Here is an 18940-nt window from a genome sequence, read left to right as displayed (position 1 = left end):
GCTTCCTCGAGCCTCATCTACATTATCTCAGCCTTGCTGAGATTTACCAAGTGGTTAACAGAAAATCCAGCTACAGTTTTGTCCCTTTAAATTCTCGCCTTCTCTCGCAGGCAGAAGACATCTGTGGAATAATAATGAATTTCTTTGGTTTGGGGTTTTTTGTTTTTATTAAAAGCTATTCTTTCTAGCAGGAAATGAAAAAGAACAACCAGATTGGAGAATTTAGGGGAAGAAGGGAAAACACTCCTAAAGGTTAATAGTAATAATACTGCTCAGCATTTATTTCAAGGATATGCAACAAAGCAAAGAAAAACAGATGTTCTCAGTAATGCTCCAGTTTCTCTGCAAACTCAGGTATTGTCCAGAGCTGCTGCAGCTCACAGGGCCAGGAGGGATGCTCCTAGAATTTGCTCTACAAGACAGCAAAAGGAGGGATAAGGAAAATCTCAGTCCTTTCCTGAATGCGGGACAACCTGGGGATCAGCACGTGAAAGGCAGGTCCTGCTCGACCAAAATCTGCTGCCCCGGTTTTGGCTGGGGTAACCCAAGGCTGAGATAAGAACAGTTTAATACCTGAATAAAGTAAAAGGCAATAAAAATGCTAATACTAATAAATATAATGAAAAAGGACATAACAAAAAGAGAGAGAGGAATAAAACCTGAAAACAACCAAGTGATGCACAATCCTGATGCCCAGCCTGTTCCTGAGCAGTGATTCACCCCTCCTGGCCAACTCCCCCCCATTTACATACTGAGCATGATATCCTACAGTATGGAATATCCCTCTGTTCAGATCAACCCTCCTGGCTTCTGGTGCACCTCCTCACTGGCAGAGCATGGGAAACTGAGAAGTCCTTGACTCAGAGTAATCGCTACTTAGCAACAACTAAAACATCACTGTGTTATCAACATTGTTCTCATGCTAAACCCAAAACACAGCAGTGCACCAGCTACTAAGAGGGAAATTAACTCTATCCCAGCCAAAACCACAAAGCCTGCTTAGTGGATGAGGGAAAGACTGTGGATGTGTCTACCTGGACTTCTGGGAAGCTTTTAACGCTGTTTCCCACAGCATTCTCCTGGAAAAACTGGCTGTGCATGGCTTGGATGACCAAAAATCTGGCTTTTGTCAGCACTGGTGTGGCAGCAGGACCAGGGCAGTGCCTGTCCCCTGTGCTGGGCACTGCTGAGGCATCTGGAATCCTGAGGTCACGACAAGAAGGACATGGAGGGGCTGGAGCATGTCCAGGGAAGGGAACGGAGCTGGGGAAGGGGCTGGAGCCCCAGGAGAGGCTGAGGGAGCTGGGGAAGGGGCTGGAGCCCCAGGAGAGGCTGAGGGAGCTGGGGAAGGGGCTGGAGCACCGGGAGAGGCTGAGGGAGCTGGGAAGGGGCTGGAGCCCCGGGAGAGGCTGAGGGAGCTGGGAAGGGGCTGGAGCCCCGGGAGAGGCTGAGGGAGCTGGGAAGGGGCTGGAGCCCCAGGAGAGGCTGAGGGAGCTGGGAAGGGGCTGGAGCACCGGGAGAGGCTGAGGGAGCTGGGAAGGGGCTGGAGCCCCGGGAGAGGCTGAGGGAGCTGGGAAGGGGCTGGAGCCCCAGGAGAGGCTGAGGGAGCTGGGAAGGGGCTGGAGCCCCGGGAGAGGCTGAGGGAGCTGGGAAGGGGCTGGAGCCCCGGGAGAGGCTGAGGGAGCTGGGAAGGGGCTGGAGCCCCGGGAGAGGCTGAGGGAGCTGGGAAGGGGCTGGAGCCCCGGGAGAGGCTGAGGGAGCTGGGAAGGGGCTGGAGCACCGGGAGAGGCTGAGGGAGCTGGGGAAGGGGCTGGAGCACCGGGAGAGGCTGAGGGAGCTGGGAAGGGGCTGGAGCACCGGGAGAGGCTGAGGGAGCTGGAAAGGGGCTCAGGCTGGAGCAAAGGAGGCTCCGGGGGGACCTTGTGGCTCTGCACAAGTCCCTGACAGGAGGGGGCAGCCCGGGGGGTCGGGCTCTGCTCGCAGGGAACAGGGACAGGAGGAGAGGGAACGGCCTCAGGCTGGGCCAGGGGAGGCTCAGAGTGGGTATGAAGAAAAATTTCTTCATGGAAAGGCCCGTCCAGCCCTGGCACAGCTGCAGGGGTGGAATCCCCATCCTTGGAGGGATTTAAAAGCCGTGTGGATGTGGCACTTGGGGACATGGGGCAGTGGTGGCCTTGGCAGTGCTGAGGGGGACAATTGGCCTCAAAGGTCTCAGAGGACTTTCCCAATCTAAAGAATTCTGTGATTCTATGAGATTCCTCCCTAACTTCTCATTTAGGGTCAAACTGATGACCCCCTCCAGCCCAGTGTCAGGGAATACCCAACCCCTAATGTGACTTCCTGCCTCCAGGTTCTCCAGATCTGTCCCTCATCAAGCTGTTCCTGTGGGTCTGTCTGTATCTTCCTGTGAGATACAAAATCTCTTTGATTTCTTATTAAAGTGGTCTCTGCTCTCCCAACACATTACTACTGCAGCACTGAGGTTTCGGAATCCACTAATCACAAACACCTCAGAAACTTCTCCAGGAATGTGCTCAATTGCATTCACCAGCTCTTAGGTCTTGAAAAGTAGTTTTTAAGCTGAACTCCAAGAGAATTTTTCAAAAAGCTACACTGGATTCAATTCATGACACACTATTAAGAATTATTTTACACATGAAGCAGCTTAATATGATTTAAAGGATGTAGAACTTTCCCATAGGGGGAGAGAAGCAAATCCTCCGTGAGATGAGTACCAACACAGTTGGTACTGAGGCTTACAGAACTTTGATGTTAATGAATGTGGATGGGTTGTAGAGATGGGAGAAAAGCTGCCTTTATCAGTTTTCCCAGTACCAAGCTGATAGCCATTGTAAAACTGCTTTTTAATACAGCTGTGTAGCTTTTGCCAGTAAGCCACAGGTTTCCATCACATGATCAGGTGAAAATGTGCCTAACAAAGACGTGAATATGCTTCTTTGTTCATAACAAACTTATCACAAGAACAGACAAAAGCTCAAATTATCACAAGAGGGCAAACGTTTAGCCAGCAACTTGTCAAAGCATTCCAGCCTGCATCTCACTGCCCAACAGACCAAGAAAGTAAAAAAAAAAAAAAAAAAAAAAAAAAAAAAAAAAAAAAAAAAAAAATCATCTACTTGAATACCACCTTCTACAAATAAGAAGTCAGTTTGCATTTTTGTAACGCTGCATCTGGAGCCTGTTTGGGGCATAAAGAAAAGAGGAAAGATATTTGGAGACACTTAAATTGCTCCACTTCCTGCCGTGAATGACTACGCAGTGATTTTGTTAGAAAAGAGAAAACAATTGTTTCCCATGTTCCCTGGGAGAAGGACAAAACATAACCTGCTGAATGTGCAGCAAATGAGACTTCAGTTCAACAGCACGAAAAACCGCTACTACTAATAAAGGGAAGCCAGGAATAAGGCAGCTGTGGGATCCCTGTTGCTAAACCACAGGAAAATCCCCGCAGCACTGACCCAGGCAGCTCAAGGCAGGCACAATTCACGCTGCTTCTCCAGCTCAGGGTAACTTGAAGCTCCTGGAGTGCTGAAATGCCTCTTTCTGCTTCCATGGATCACTTGGAGCAGGTGAGTCCATGAGCTCCTACAGCCTGACAGCTCTCCAGGGCAGCTGGACTGTGCAGAAGCAACCAGGCACTGGGGACTTATCTCTCAGCGCAGACAGGGAGGAACAGCATCTCACAGTCCTTCCCAAGAGTTATGTAAAACGTCAAACCTCCCCGTTCCACCCCTCACCCTCTCCAGTTTCATGCACTTTGAAACAGCTGCTTTAAAAAGACTCTGACTTCAAAGCACAGTAAATTAAGCTCCACATAAAGTCCATTCAGCTTTTTGTTTAATTTGATAAAAGCTCATCAGACCATTCAAGTTACCTTCTGGTCAATACTGCCTCAAGAAATCTGCAATTCAGCTACCTGCGGTTTTTCCAGTATTTCTGTAAAACATTACTGACAGAGTCTGTTAGCCTGCAAAGCATCAGGTCTTTGGTAAACACGGTTTCAGGGCTCAAAGGACCTTCTATCCTACTGGGATCTCTTCTTTTTCTCTAGAAGTCTTGTGGGATTTTTCTTTCCTCTTGCTCTAATGCCCTGGGATCACGGGTGTTTTTAGACAGCATTTCTCTATTTTAACCTGATAAAAGTATCTTTTAATTTCTGTCTAAGAAAAAGGGATTGGTCTCAAAAACAATGGCTTAGCTCTTGACTTGCTGGCCAGGAGGCTGAATAGGGCTTGGAGCAACCTGGTCTAGTGGAAGGTGCAGGGTTTGGAACTGGATGAGAGTTAAGATCCCTTCTAACCCAAACCGTTCTGAGATTCTGTGATTAGTTCCAGGCTAGACAAATGTACTGTTAAGCTGGATACTTTCAGGTCTGCTGATAAAGAACATGAAATACACTGACTGTAGCCCCTTCCATCCCAGGTGATCCCAAATCGCTCCACAAGCAGCGTCCCGGGTCCCTCCCTCAGCATCAGAACACACTTGGCACTACCTGTGCCAGCAGCACTACATAAAGGTTAGTGAAGAGGTGAAAGGCAGAGCAACTTCTCCAAGTGAAACTAGAAGGAAATTAAGGGAAGCAGAGGGTATTACTTCATGGAGGAGTTGGCCACAAGACTGAGCAGCACACCTTTTTAATGGCCAGGAGACCTCTGCAGCCTTCCCATCTAAGCACCATCAAGAAAAAGCAATTCCTGGCTCTAGGAGCTCTGACCAGGCTCCAAAGCAGTGGTAACAATAGAAAAAAACACAGATTTCATTTTAAGACATCTTCAGTGTTTCTTACTTAAATAAAAGAAAAAAAAGAATCCACTGAAATCCATCATTTCAAGGATCCACAGGCTCAGCTTCCCATCCACCTCCCCTCTCGCCAAGTACTGACCTTGCTGCCAGCAGAGCAGATTTCCTACTACAAAATTACAAATTATAACATTCAAAGGGGGGAAAAAGGGGTTTTTTTTAATACATAAAGACCACAGGAAAATGAAGAATATCTGTGACTATCCTGTCACAGTAAAAGGAGTAACTTCACCCCAAAGTTTCAAGAACATTTGCACAAACCTTATTAAAAAAAAGAAGGTGGCTCTGTTTTAAGCTTTTAAATCCCTAAAGACAATCAAAAGAAAACACAGGACAAAGTAGAAATACTATTGATTATGCATAATTGGTATAATTAATTTGTAATTAGTTCATTAAAATATATAGGCATTGGAATTATGCTTGTACATTTCTGGGAATATCCTGCAAGTCACTTGGGATATGCTTATCATTTATTTGATAGATGAAACATTATTAGAAAGACAGCCCATTAAAAATTAATATGCCAGAGTAATAATTTTCTCGATCTCAGCATTCAGTTTTCCACGTACTCAGACTCCTATTCTGCCTCACAAAGAGTTTTTATTAATTCTGTTTTCCAGAGCATGACTTGGGAAGCACAGAATTTAGGACAACTGAGGCACAGCATCCTTTATGCTGAGAATGCAGCCAGTTTTGAGAAACAAAATGGCAAATTTTATAAATTATATACAACAGGAGCTTTCAGCACCACATCTAATTCTACAATCAAAATTAAGATGGAAAGGTAAAAAGCCTTGTGCTTGAAAACAAGTACCAAAGAGGAATGGAAAGCAGCAGGAAGAAACTTCCAGAGCACTGGGAGCAGCCTGGTCTCTAATTGCTGAGCATTCTTGTGCTTCTGCAGCGTGTCTGGCATCTCTCACTGTCAGAAATGTAGGAGCAGGGCTCCTTAAACACTGCAGGCAACAGCCACCAGTCCCTCTCTAGGGCTGGGATCCACTGTTTCCAAGGTGTTGTCACACCTTGGTGTGGGGCAAAGTGAGGTGGAATTGTAGAGCCACTTTTTAACGCCGGTGCCACTTCCCTGTTCCCACTGAGCTTCCAGAAGCCCTCCCAGTATTGCTGAAGCGTCATTTCAACCAACAGCTACAGAAATAATTAGATCTTCAAAACCCAGGGTAGTGACATCACCTCCTCCAAGCTGGGTATGTAACACCAAACTTTCCTTAAATTTCTGCAATGGACAGAGAGTCAGTCCTTGTGTGTTAATTACCAGCATCACAAACAGGCTGCCTGCTCAAAATCTCCCCTTCAAAAGCATTTTCCTCCCCACCCTACCTCCATCAACACTATGGGAGCCTAGAAAGGCTGGTCACTCACAGATTATGAAGATGGGAAGACCCATCTTCATTGAAAAACACCTAAAAAAGAATTAAAAATCCAATTCCTTAAAAGAAGCAAAATCAGCAGTGGATACACAGCACAAGCAGCATCATTTTCCATTATAAGGCTTGAATTTTCTCTGGTTAAAAAAAAAAAAAAGAGTATGTGCCTAAAAAAACACCTTTCATGTTTTAAAGAAGGCTCTCCAGGTCCTTTAAGGCACAATTAAACACTGCTGTAATTCTGTGCTCCCCAGCAAGTCTGTGTTAAGAATTCCAAACACTCTCCCAGGAACCACACACGGGGGTTTTTTTTTGCCTTGCCTCCACTGTAGCATGGACAATTATTTATTTTCTTTGCCTTGCACTCAAGGATGTGATGGATGTATTTACATAAACACACACAACAGTCACAGATATCTCCCTATCAAAATTAATCTGCAGATGATGAAAAGTGTAAAAGATCTAAGAGGCAAATCCCAAACAAAAGAACATACTTTATACACTTTATACATAAATATCTTGAAATTATAAAGATCTGAGATTAAGTGGTTTACCACTCATTTAGAATTGATTAGAATGTATTTAAATTTAGCTGAAAGTACCACAACATTGCTGGTATATTTGCATCTGCGAATAAGTAAATAAAAAGCCTGTTATTAAAGCCTTCATTAATTCTGATTATATGAGAACTTAAAAGCAAATCTGTGTATTACTGCTCTGTAAAGACTCCCAGCAACTCCAGAGTAGAGCTGGCACTGCAACACAACATGTGTCAGCTAAAATGACTAACAGGATCTATTTTCAGTAATCTTAAATCGCACTGGTAAAATATAGAATTAATGGGTTTGCATAATACTTCAAATATTTTTTTCCTTCTAATTCATTCCCAACTCCTGCCTTATTGTATCAAAAAGTGAATTTTATATCACTTGACATTTATGTACAACAGTTGAACACATTTCATTAAACTACAATGTTTAGGCAGCACTCAGATGTGATGTGTATATTATTATAAAGAGTAATCCAGCTATTTGATTCCCTTATAAATATGAAGACTGGAGGTTTAAAAAAATATATCACGTTGACTAGAAACATGAAGAACATTTCATTCTGACTACAGATTTTGAGAGTTTCTACATATTTAATTGAAGCCAGTATTTTTGAAAGAAGGAATCGTTAATTTTAATAGGATTTCCCTCCAGTTAAAGACTTGTCTGTTAATTTCTAAGGAGTTTAGCAATTAAGAATATAATCAACTCCAACTAATACCCAAGAATACTCACTTGCCACTCTCACAGCTGAAAAGTCATTCCAAGTTAAAACAAAATACAACAAAAAACCAACCTTCCCCAACATTTAGTCATTAAACTCAAGAGTTAAGGGGTGGAGTTTCATTAAAGGTTTTGCACTTTATCATGTTCAATAATCAGTGGTTTAGAACACTCCCTTCTTTATAGAGTTGGCCTCAAAATACATTGCTTTTCCCTACAGTTTCTAGGCCCAAGTGTCAAGTCCATTACCCAGTAATCACCATCACATACCACTTTAAGGCACCATGCATGACAAAGGATCAAAGGGATTTTTAGCATTTAGTTATACAGGAAAGTATACCTGATAGTCTAAAATGCTGAATCCTAAACCATTCTTGTCTTTCTCCAGCTCAATAACCTTCACATCAGGAGACCATAATGCCAATTCCCCTTCTTCCTCCTCGGGATTGAAGTCTTCCTCGGGTTTCACCTGGAAAATAAAAGCTCTGGTTCAAATACCATTCTCTCAGTTCTTTACAAACACTCTTCCTTCAACATTTTGATTATTAATGGTGAATACATGCCCTAAAATGTGACCTTTCATGGAATTAAACCTTCACTGAGCATTATGAATAGAGTTTTCTCCAGCTTGCTGCCTTGAGTACTCCCCAGGGCCCAGGCCTACATGTTTTGAGCATCAGAGCCCAACCTGGCACACAAATACCCATGTATTAGTCTAATTAATTATTAGAATATTACTAACCTGTTACATGCTGATGAACTTCAGCTGCCCCATTAGATGCATAAAGGAAAAATAAACAGCATAAAAGATTTAACCACAGACAGCTAATAGAAAGGCCAGACAATCAGAAAAGATGAGAAGCCAAGCTGTAAATACTTTTACAAATAGGAGCAACCACAAGTGTCAAGCTTTAGTTTGAGACTTTAAAGCTCCTGCAACGGAAAGAAACTTTTAAGTTTAAATTTTTTTTTTTTTCCCAGTTCTATGAAAACCTACTCAGAACATGGAAGCAATCAGCTAATGGTGGCAAGGATGTGATTTAGTGTAATTCAGAGCTCTCACTCACCTATTAAGTGCAGGGATGACGAATGGGATGTACAGTCAGCAAAGCAGCTCACTGATTTACCTACCTTGTCTTCCTATGACAATGAAGTTTCTCAAGACCAACCCGTGTAAACCCAGAAATACCTGCAGTTTTCCACAAAGTTACTGTCCTTTTGCACCAGTGGATGACAGGAGGAGTCTACCTTTTGCTCTGGAGGAGAAGCTGCCACGGGGGGCTCGTCCACGAGGGACTCGGTGCCGTCATCGAAGAGCCGCCGGCAGCACACCAGGGTGAAAGGGGGTGGCACTTCCTTGAGGAAGGTGACGGCCTCACGCCGGGATTTTCCGTACAGCTGCACTCCATTTACCTGTATGGAACAGGAACACACATCCACACAAAGAGAATTAAAGGATATCCACCGAATTCTTGAATTTAATTTTTTTCTTTTTTTGGCGTATATTTTTCCCCGTCTGAGCGTGAAAGTCTGATTTTACCTGGGGATTCTGGCACAGCTTGCACGGTTTTATTAACATACACTTCTGAAGAATATGTAGGTTATTGTAAGACCTCACCTCCAAGATCTTGTGACTACTGACTGCTAAATCATGGCTCTTCAGCCTCCTCTAACTTCTTTTCTGCTCACCACTTTTCCAAGCCTAAACCTTTCCTAGAATTCTTATTTCTTTCTCACCTGTTTCTTTGTTGGGGAATTTTTTCCACATTAGGCTTACATGTTTGAACGTCAAAAGCTAAAACATTTGATTTTCTCACCGTATTTTAAGCAAACAGGGGTTCTGAGCTCCAATCAAAAACTTGAAATCAGAACTACCACAAGTAGTTTAAAAGTTGGGCTCGATGACCTTAGAGGTGTTTTCCAAACTTAATGATTCTGTGATTCTAACTTTGCCGGTTTAAAGTGCAACAAAGTGGCTGAAACAAAAATAGATCCTACAGAAAACAGGCAAGAGCATTTGTACAGTAAGAAAGAAACCAATGACAGTAAGCAATTAACCAGAAAGCCAGACAAGGGTCAAAGCTTACCTTACCATAAAACCAAGATTGTGAGTGATAACAGAAGAACATTGTTAATGGATGTTCTAAACATTAGTGTTTGACTTTGAAACAGAAAAAAAAAGATAAAGGTAGGTAGATAGGTAGGTAGGTAGGTAGATAGATAATGGTGCTTTAAAAATGGGATACTGCAGTTGCACTTTTTTGTGGCTGCCCCATCCCTGGAAGTGTCCAAGGCCAGGTTGGATGGGGCTTGGAGCAGCCTGGGATAGTGAAAGGTGTCCCTGCCCATGGCATGGGGTGGGACTGGATGGGCTTCAATGTCCCTTCAAACCCAAACCATTCTGCCACTCTGTGATTCTACTTCTGCAGGAAAAAACCCCCGTGATTCATCCTCTTTTACCTATTTTATAACCTTTATATCCTGGGGGTACTTCTATCTGCACCACAGGGCTGTCCCTAAATACGAGGAATGCAGGATGTCAGCAGGTGTCACAGGTCTGAGTATCACCTGTGTTAACCAGCACTGCAGCCCCAAAAGAGCAGGGGTTTAACCCAGTCAGTGCTGTGGACTCAATCCCAACACTTCGTGTGTTCCAGGGATTTCTTTCAGGCTGCCTCAAGCCTCTCTCATGACCAAATGTCCACACTGCTGGAGGGCAGCCACTGGTTTAGGAATCCAGCACCCCCCATCCAAGTCACTCCACAACAGGAGCCGAGGCACAGCAAGTGGGGATAGCGAAAGATCACCTTCAATACTTCCCTCCCTACCCAAACTGCAGAAGAAACCACATCTGATCCAAGAAAACAGAGCATGGAAACATTCCCCAGACATGGACACACCTTTGCATGTGTGCACTTGAGGCAGAGCCTCTCCATACACCTCCCAGATCTTGCTGATTAGAGGGATTCAATCCTCAAGCTAGGCTCCACAGCAATCCCACTTTAGCCAACGTTTGCTTCCTGACCACTTCTATTTTTCCCCCCACTTCTTCCTTTCTTGCAGTGTAAACATAGTTTGTGCTGCTGGGAAACACAGAGTTCCTCTCACACTCTACATCCCAGCCAAGCAGAAAAATTGAGAGTGGTGGAACTGGCCTCCACCACGGTAAAACAGACTGCTCTGGGCTTTTTCTGCAAGAATTATAGCAAGTGCTGAGCTATCAGCCTCATCCATTAGTTAATTATTTAAGCAGAAGGATCTACGCGTAAGGATTTTTTAATGCTTGGAGAGTGGCAGCGTGGTGGAAAGCTACCAGCACTTCTCAGCATGCCATGATGGATGGGGAAGAGCTACTGTTCACCCCCCAGCAGACCTGGGAACTCCCATTTCTCCTGCTGCAGCTGCCAGAAATCAGCCTCTGAGCAGGCAAGGTGCCCTACACCTACTCATTCAGCCCATCAGCCAGCCAGCCCTCAAATAGCAGGGAAATTGTACAACAAAAGGGCACAAAGAAGCAATTTACTCCTAAAAAGAACACAATGGAATTAGCTAAAATGAAGGGCAGGGGAGGGGTAACGTGCTTTCTGTCATAATTCAAACACATCATTAAAAATAATCAACATTCAACCTCACTGTAGACTGAAAAATAAAATCCTTGCTGCTCATATTTCAATCCCCAATGTATCAGGCCCAGGTAAGGCTGCTTGTTTGGGGAATGGGGCTGTCACTTTTTCCACTGCAAACCCCTATTTAAGGGGATTTATAACTTGGCTGCAAAAACATAGTTTGGGCTAAACCTGGCACATGCAGCTTTAGCCCCAGAGCACATTTTTGTTTTGTGGGGGGCTTTTTTCCCCAACTACAGAATAGCAAAAAATTTATACTCACTAGGTCTGGACATACCTGTGAACTTAATTCTAAGAGTAATACATGAAACTGTTAAATATATACAATTAAAGTTTCCTAAGTTACTCTAGAGCACAGCATTATTGCTTTTTGTGTAAATTTTTTTTGTTTAGTGGCCAAGCAATTTAAACGACACTCCCAGCATTCCATTAATCCCTTCCTTCAAGAATCAAGATTTCCTGCATTAAGCAATAAGAAAATGTTTTAGGTCTTAGTGATATCAGTATGAATTTTTGATGTTAGAGAGTGAAGAAGTAAAAGCAAAATAGCTGTACACCTAACAAATCAATCTTTCAGAAGGCCTAATTCTGTTTCCATTAAATGTTCTTTGCATCCACTAAAAAAAAGGTTCAAATATCAAAATATTCCACAAGGAGCATGCATTCAATAAGAAATTAATGTCTTTTCACTTGCAGGCTGAGATACCAATGGATACATGTACACACACATACAAAATAGGAATTATTTTAATGTTATCAAATAATAATTTTTCCTGAGAAAATAGGTCTGGTGTGACTCTGATAACTCCCAATACCTCTTTATACACATTTAAACAAACTGATGTATTTGCTCATACACACAAATATCTTTCAACACTCAACAAAAAAGTTTTATTGTGTAACTGGAACCACTATTCCTAAGACTGTTGTAAATTTTTTAGGAGTGACAAATATTCAGAAAGATTATCCACCACAAAAGCTAAAGCCAGATTGTGCAGAAAGACTGAGCCACAGGACTACAAATAATTCAACACAAATATTATCTCTGCCTTTGTAACTCTTGATACTCATGTTAAAACATTTCAGAAAAAAAAAAACCAAAACCATGAAGTCACTGAGAGGTCACAAGAATCTGACATTTTGTCCATAAGCGTGAATGTGAATGTGAATTCCAAAGCACAACTCTGCTTCCTCAACTAACTCTGGAATACTACTATTGCACACACAGCAGCCACGCCAGAACTTAAGAGAAGCATTTTAAGAAGGCCAAACAAAAAGGAAACACATAATTTTTATTTTTGTGGGGGTTCTGTTTTATTTTTTTACCTCCAGAAGTTCATCCTCCAGTTGCAGAAGACCAAGTGCTGCAGCTGGGCTATCTGGAGCAATGGATGATATATAATGATGTCCATCAAACGTGTCCAGCTCAACTCCTAATCTCAGAGTGTGGATGGGTAGTAACTGCCAAAAGATAAATATAAGTATATATTTAAGTATAAATCTTTACTTACCATGATAAAATCAGATTTAGGATTCACCAAATTGAACCAAACACACAGTAAGATGATTAAATGTTCACAGCGACCTCATCTGATGTCCATAACTTCTCTTCACAAACTGTTTGCACAAATAAAAATAACCAGTCTGCTCTTTGGGGGAAAAGGCAATCTGAACTGTATTCTTAAATAATTGATCTTATTGGGAAAAATGCAGAGAGAAGTACCAGCTAAAGTCCATCCCACCCAAAAGGTGAGTTGTCAACAAATCACAGAATGGTTTGTGTTGGAAGGGACCTTAAAGACCATCCAGTTCCAACCCCTCTTCCATAGAGTTGGAGCAAAACAAAAATAAAAGAAATAAAAATAAATAAAAGAATAAAATAAATTCCATAATTGCTATAAAATCTCACCACAAGTTCTTACTCCTCTGGGAGCCACACTCCTCTGAGGTAGAAAAAATATCCATGAAGTGTTCTCTCTAAGTCGTTACTAAAACTGATACCCTTTTTCTGCAAGGGGAAATCACTGATTCTGTGTCAGCCTTTTCCCACTGGGCCTCCTTAATTTGGAGTTTTTCCTTAGGGAGACTCCAACCCTCAGTGCCTTAAGTCTTAATATTAAGTCTAATATTAGGAAAACTCGAATAAAAGTGATAGACTATCCAGACAAGGCAGCAGAAATCATGGCAACTTGGGAAGAAGAGATGATCAGCAGGAGCCGCCCCCTCAGTCTGGGAATTTTCTGGCTATTTTTCTGGATGCAAGTAAAAGGAGCAATCCATTGATCCACAGCACTCCTTCACAGCCATGTCTGGTTATGACTTTATGGCCCTTTCCCCAGTGAGATGTCCCCACAAATATATAAGTTCATCACCTCTAAAACCTCTTTTCCACAATATTAACATATGTATCTTGAAAATCTCTTGGAAGTGAAATTAATGTAAGCTCTGACAATTTAAATTAATTATACCTCCCTTTCCTTGAGCCAGGATTACTGTGGCAAACTCCTCTGCAGGACAACGGCATAGTTCAGCAGTTTCAACCTCTGCCGTTCTGTGCAATTAAGTACCCCTAAATTTAGGGTTTATGTGCATGGTTTGAGGGAGTTTTTTTGTTGTTTGGGGGTTTGGTAATGAACTGTTAAAAGGTTCATTTGCCTGTGCTATGAAAAGGTACCGGATCAGTCCAGGAGATAAGCAGAATATTGGCAGCCTTTTTTTGGAAAATATAGAGCCACAAAACCACTAAATTCCTGAAACACATCTGGAATGGTGTCATGTCCTCCCAGGACTGCCCTGCCAACATACACCACGAAGGAAACCACCATGGAAGTCTTACCTTTGAGTACTTCTGGAGCTCTGAATCGTCTGTAAAGGGCATATCCACGTTCACAACCTAAAATTGGACATCAGAACATTTTTCAACAGCGGGACAATAAAGACTTTACCAGAACGATGAAATTCTGCCAAAAAAACTCACGAGCAAAATAAACTGTACTTAAACAAAGTCACATTGATGTGAAATAATTTTAAACAAATGTTAGAAAAATCTTTCAGGCACAGAACATTTACAAGTAGGAATGTGGTGATTATGCACTATTAGCAGACTCCAATATTATCCTATTCCTGGAGCCCAAATGCCAATTTTAGTCAAGTTCAGTAATCCTGTGTAAGCACAAAATGCCATTATGTTTGACACAAATACCCACACGGACTTGCCAATCAGAATTTGAAAGTATGACAGCTTAAGTTGTTACCTCGGGCTATAGTGCAGCCATCTCACATCCAGACTAACCCACCAACTTCTGTTGCTAACATGGCTTGAAATACAGAACTTTAATTACCAAATGGGAATGGCAAGTGGGTTATTTCAAGCAGGGACAGGAAACCCTTTCAGTATCTTTTTTTAAGATTAATAAAATGACTGTGTTCACCACCAGTTTTCTTGTATTGTCCCTCCTTAACATAACAGATTTATCTGTAACCTTAGAAGGTTCTTCACTCCAATTTTAAATGTAATAAGACAAAATCATAGGATGGTTTGGGTTGGAAAAGACCTTAAAGATCATTTAGTTCCAATTTATGGCTGTCAAATCATGACAATGGCCCAGGGCTGGAATTTGGGACACTTGAAGTTGAATATTTGAAAGAAAGCTACACTTGGGTAGATCTGCAAAAAACAGGTAGCTTTTCTTTGAAAACTTCTAGTTTAATAAAGATTAGACTTTTCTTTTGGATTAATTTTAAGTAGGGCTTCCAGCATGTTGTTTTCCAGTACTCAGGGTGTTTTTCCTGCCAGATAGAACCCATTTCATGTCCATGCATGTAACTAAATGGATTTATAATTGGTAGCTCCTCAGCCTGACTGATACCACATGGTCCTACGTTCCTGCCCAGGATCTCAGCTCCTTCCACTGGCACCACAAAGGACCAGCAGCACAGAAGCCACCAACCCTTCTCTTCAAACAGCTATTTCCTCTGAAGATAAATACTCCTGAGAGAATCCTGTAGGGACCTTCAGGATGAGTTCTGGGAGCCGAGTGAGGACAGTGTGACACAGGGACTGCGGTGTCACAGCCTGGACTCAAACAGAACATTGCTACTGAACACAGGAGAGAGGCACAGGCGACCAGAACCAAAAAATGACTTTCAAAATGGGATGCCAAAAGAGTTCCCTTCTATTATTCAAAAGGCCCCATCATTAACATTTTCACTGCTGACATTTCACCGGCGGCGGCTGAAGAAGGATTGGGAACAGCCAGATTCACCAACTAAGCAGGTTTTTGTCCTCTGTGGGAAGTGTGATAGTGCTCAGGGAGGTAATATCAGCCCCTTGAAATGTAAGGATGGGAATACCAAGCAACTGAAGTGAGCAGCCAAACAGATTTATTGCATCAGGTACATAATCTTAGACGAACTTCAGATCTTAAAGGAGTGCTAATGGAAAGAAGGGAAGCGAGTTTCTCAAGGCAATTCTTAAAGCTACTTTAAATCTTCCAGCGAGTGACTGGAGCGATGGCTACTCCAAGTAGTAAAAATAAGTGTCTCTAAATCAACTGGACAAGCATTGCAAAGACAAACAGGGCGTTTTCTTGGTGGTGGTGAGAATTTTTTAAGGCTTCGGAAAGAACACTGTCCGGAGTCTTTTATCTGTACTCACTGGCTCACCCAGCACTGAAAAGCACAAGTGAATTACAATTTCCATCAACTCCTCGTGACAATTCATCAAAACAATCTTTTGCTAGGCAATTATTTAATATGAAGTGAAGAAATATCTACTAGACACTGGCACCACAAAGTTACACTACTGAGAATTACTTCGTATTTTCTCAGCATGTTTGAAAATCATTCTTTCATTCTTCAGATAGAATTGTAAGATTCTTGTGAAAACAGAAGCTCTATCCTGAGCCTTTTCTTTATTCAGTGCCCAGTAAAACAAATAGATCATGAATGAAATAATAAAAATGCCATATATTTTAAGTGGCTGCTGTGATGCAGATTTAACAGGACAGTTGATTTCCTTAAATCACTGTTCCTGCCTTGTATTTGTATAACAATAGTATCTATATAAACAGAATAAAATAAAAGGGCAACAAATCTCCCAACTCATTATAACATACATTTCAGCCCTGATGTTACAGGAAAGAAAATTTGATGTTACTGATGTGTTCGAAACACTGAACTGTTCTATAAACAGCCTGTAATGCTAAGCTCACAGATCTGTAATTTAAAGAAATAACATTCATGAACGTAGTTTATTGAAATAAAACATACCATAACTTCGTATTCTGGTCCCAGCAGGTTTTCCCACTTGGATTTTAGCTCATGTGCTGGAGGGAGTGGGACTCTTCCTAAATATGAAAGTGAATATTAAATTTACAAGCATATTGTACATTCAGAAGTACATTTACTTCTAAATACTCCAATAAAAATTCAGTGTAAATAAAAGATTAGAGGGAATAATCCCCAAAAGGGAAGTGCATTAAGCTGAGTCTATCAAACAGTGCAAATCAAAAATGTCTTTCTTAGGAAAAACAATGCAAAATGCCAGCCCCTGTAAAAGTGTGATTTATTCAGCTGAGAGGCAGAAGAGGTGATGCTTGATGATGAGATGTGAGTTCTGTACCACGCAGTACTGTAAATAAATCATTCTTTCAGGCTGCAAAACAAATTTCACACGGCTTCATCATTTGTTGCCATAAAAACGCTTCCCACTCCAGGGAAACATCATCTCCCACCCAAACGAGCCCCCTGAAGAAGGAAAACACCTGACAAGATATTGCTGTTATCGAGGGGCTGTGTCAGCACAATGCAGGCACAGACTTTATTTATACATTTGGCAGGTATAAAGGCTTGTCTACTTTAATTAGGCCAGTAAGTAACATGAGCTTTAATATAAGCTCCAGTTCTAAACCAGTCTTCCGTGGGAACTTGGCTATCTTGACATTTATATCTTTTCAGCTTTCTTACTTATGCAACCAAGGCAGTATTACAGTCCTGTAAGACAATTTGACAGAGCTAGACAGCAGAAAATGACTGGCTGCCCTGTGTTTGACCTCAGCCAGAAGCTCAGCTCACGTATAAAGTTCCAAGCTGGAGCAATGTGTAACTGGTAAGAATCAAGCTCTACAGCAAATTCCATCGAGCAGCTACAGCAGCAGCATCTGGGGGCTGAATTACCAAAAACTGGGGGTTTTTTCCCCCCCGAATGACTGCAATAGTTTGTCAGATGTCTAGACAAGGCACAGACCACTCGGTGTTGCTGCTGCGTCGCTCTGAAATTCTGAATGTAAAGCACAAGCTCACGTTTTGCACAACAACAGTGAGTAAAATACCTCGGGGGGGAATTGTGAAGACACCATGAGGAGCTCAGAGCCCACCTAGGAGCAAAAGCCTGCACAAATGGCCTGTCAAGCTGCCTCTGCTCTCAACACCTTTGCAGACAGCAAAGATAAAGCTCTGCAATACAATCCTCTTTACACACTTTGATAACTTTGAAGTTCTCCGCTCATCAAAAACAAAGATTGAAATTCACTTCTACAACACAGCCCACCCCTGCATCTCTCCAGCTCACTTTCAGCCATGCCAGACAGGCAAATTCTGTCTGATCTGCACTGAGAAACCACACTCCTCAGAGCCTCACAACTGAGATGTCATTTGGAAAGAGGATCTTCAACCTACAGGCTCAAGCAGACACAGATATCTGAGAATTCCAGCAATCCTGACAGCTGTTTTCTCCTACCAAAAACACACCCCACCAAGATTAAAAACTTGGGTTTGTAAATACAGCCCACAGTTCTCTCTGAAATAAATTATCTCCTTAAAAAAAAGGGAAGACAAATTGTCCTAAAATTCTCAACTGCCAGCTAAGGTTTTTTGACTTCATTGGAAATTAAGTTTCTAATGTAAGACTTATTATCAAGCACGGGCTGATCACTGGCTTTACTTCCCAACTGTAGCAAAACCAGAACACCAGTGCATTCTTCTGCTCCTTCCACTTGCAGACAAACACAGGGACAGAAATTCCTTAGTCTCTTTTTCTGCTATTACAGAGTTACAACAGTGTGAACACACAGGACCCAAGCACCTGCAATCTCGGGTACAGCCAAATATAGATTTTAAGGTTCACCAGGAATAATGAATCTCAGGGTCAGGCTCAAAGTTCAGTTCAGCAACTGTAAGCTGTGTTCAGCTGGCTGAATACAGATTTTTTTTTGTCACTTCCAAAACACATTACCAAAATCTACGAGTTGTTCAGAGCAGGTGCTGATGTACGTCTCCATTTGAAGTTTTCCCCTTTCTTTCTTTCAAAGACTTTGAAGTCTCTGCTTGTAACGTCCTTAGAACTGTGGAAATGTGGGCTGAAGGGATTTGGATTGAATATATTCAATTCCAGTGGCATCACTCAATTCACTTACAATGTTCCTTTTTCCCCAAACAGCTTTTTCCACATGGCAGCTAATAGGAAATTTCTTCTACTCTCTCATCCAGCTGAATTCCTCATGACCTGACATATGTACCATGTCTTCTATAATGTCCAAGGCCTCAGAAATGAAAACACTTCCCAGGGACAGCTTTCATTAGCAACAACTTTTCAGCATATTTTGCCTGTCCTTCTGTCTGCGCTTCCAGGAGGTTTTTAATTTCTAATTAGCAAGCATAAAGAAGAAACCACAAATGTATTGTAAAAATCATCTTTTCTGGTCAAAACTGTCAGCTTCTTCAAAACTGGGATCTTTTTTTCTTGCAGCTTCCTCCTGGTCTCACAAAGTTACTACACAAGGGTGTGTACTGTGCTCTGGTGCCCTTCATTAAAGCCCTACCTTCACCTGCCCTACTG

At 42.1% G+C, this 18940-nt stretch overlaps 1 protein-coding gene across 4 annotated transcripts in view; it reads right to left on the bottom strand.

Moving 5' to 3' along the window:
• Positions 1-18940, bottom strand: part of PATJ (PATJ crumbs cell polarity complex component) — a 140715-nt gene that overhangs the window by 98769 nt on the left and 23006 nt on the right. For all 4 annotated transcript variants that reach the window (XM_048312764.1, XM_048312761.1, XM_048312763.1 and 1 more), the window contains exons 12-16: positions 16375-16451; positions 13940-13996; positions 12430-12564; positions 8726-8890; positions 7818-7946 (exon numbers count right to left, since the gene is read on the bottom strand). In XM_048312764.1, the coding sequence (XP_048168721.1) occupies positions 7818-7946; positions 8726-8890; positions 12430-12564; positions 13940-13996; positions 16375-16451 (563 nt within the window). The remainder of the gene's footprint in view (positions 1-7817; positions 7947-8725; positions 8891-12429; positions 12565-13939; positions 13997-16374; positions 16452-18940) is intronic.

The sequence above is a fragment of the Corvus hawaiiensis genome, chromosome 9 (genome assembly GCF_020740725.1).
Source record: "Corvus hawaiiensis isolate bCorHaw1 chromosome 9, bCorHaw1.pri.cur, whole genome shotgun sequence".
NCBI lineage: Eukaryota > Metazoa > Chordata > Aves > Passeriformes > Corvidae > Corvus > Corvus hawaiiensis.
Note: the sequence above shows the minus strand (reverse complement) of the source record. Positions and strands in the feature narration are given on the sequence as shown.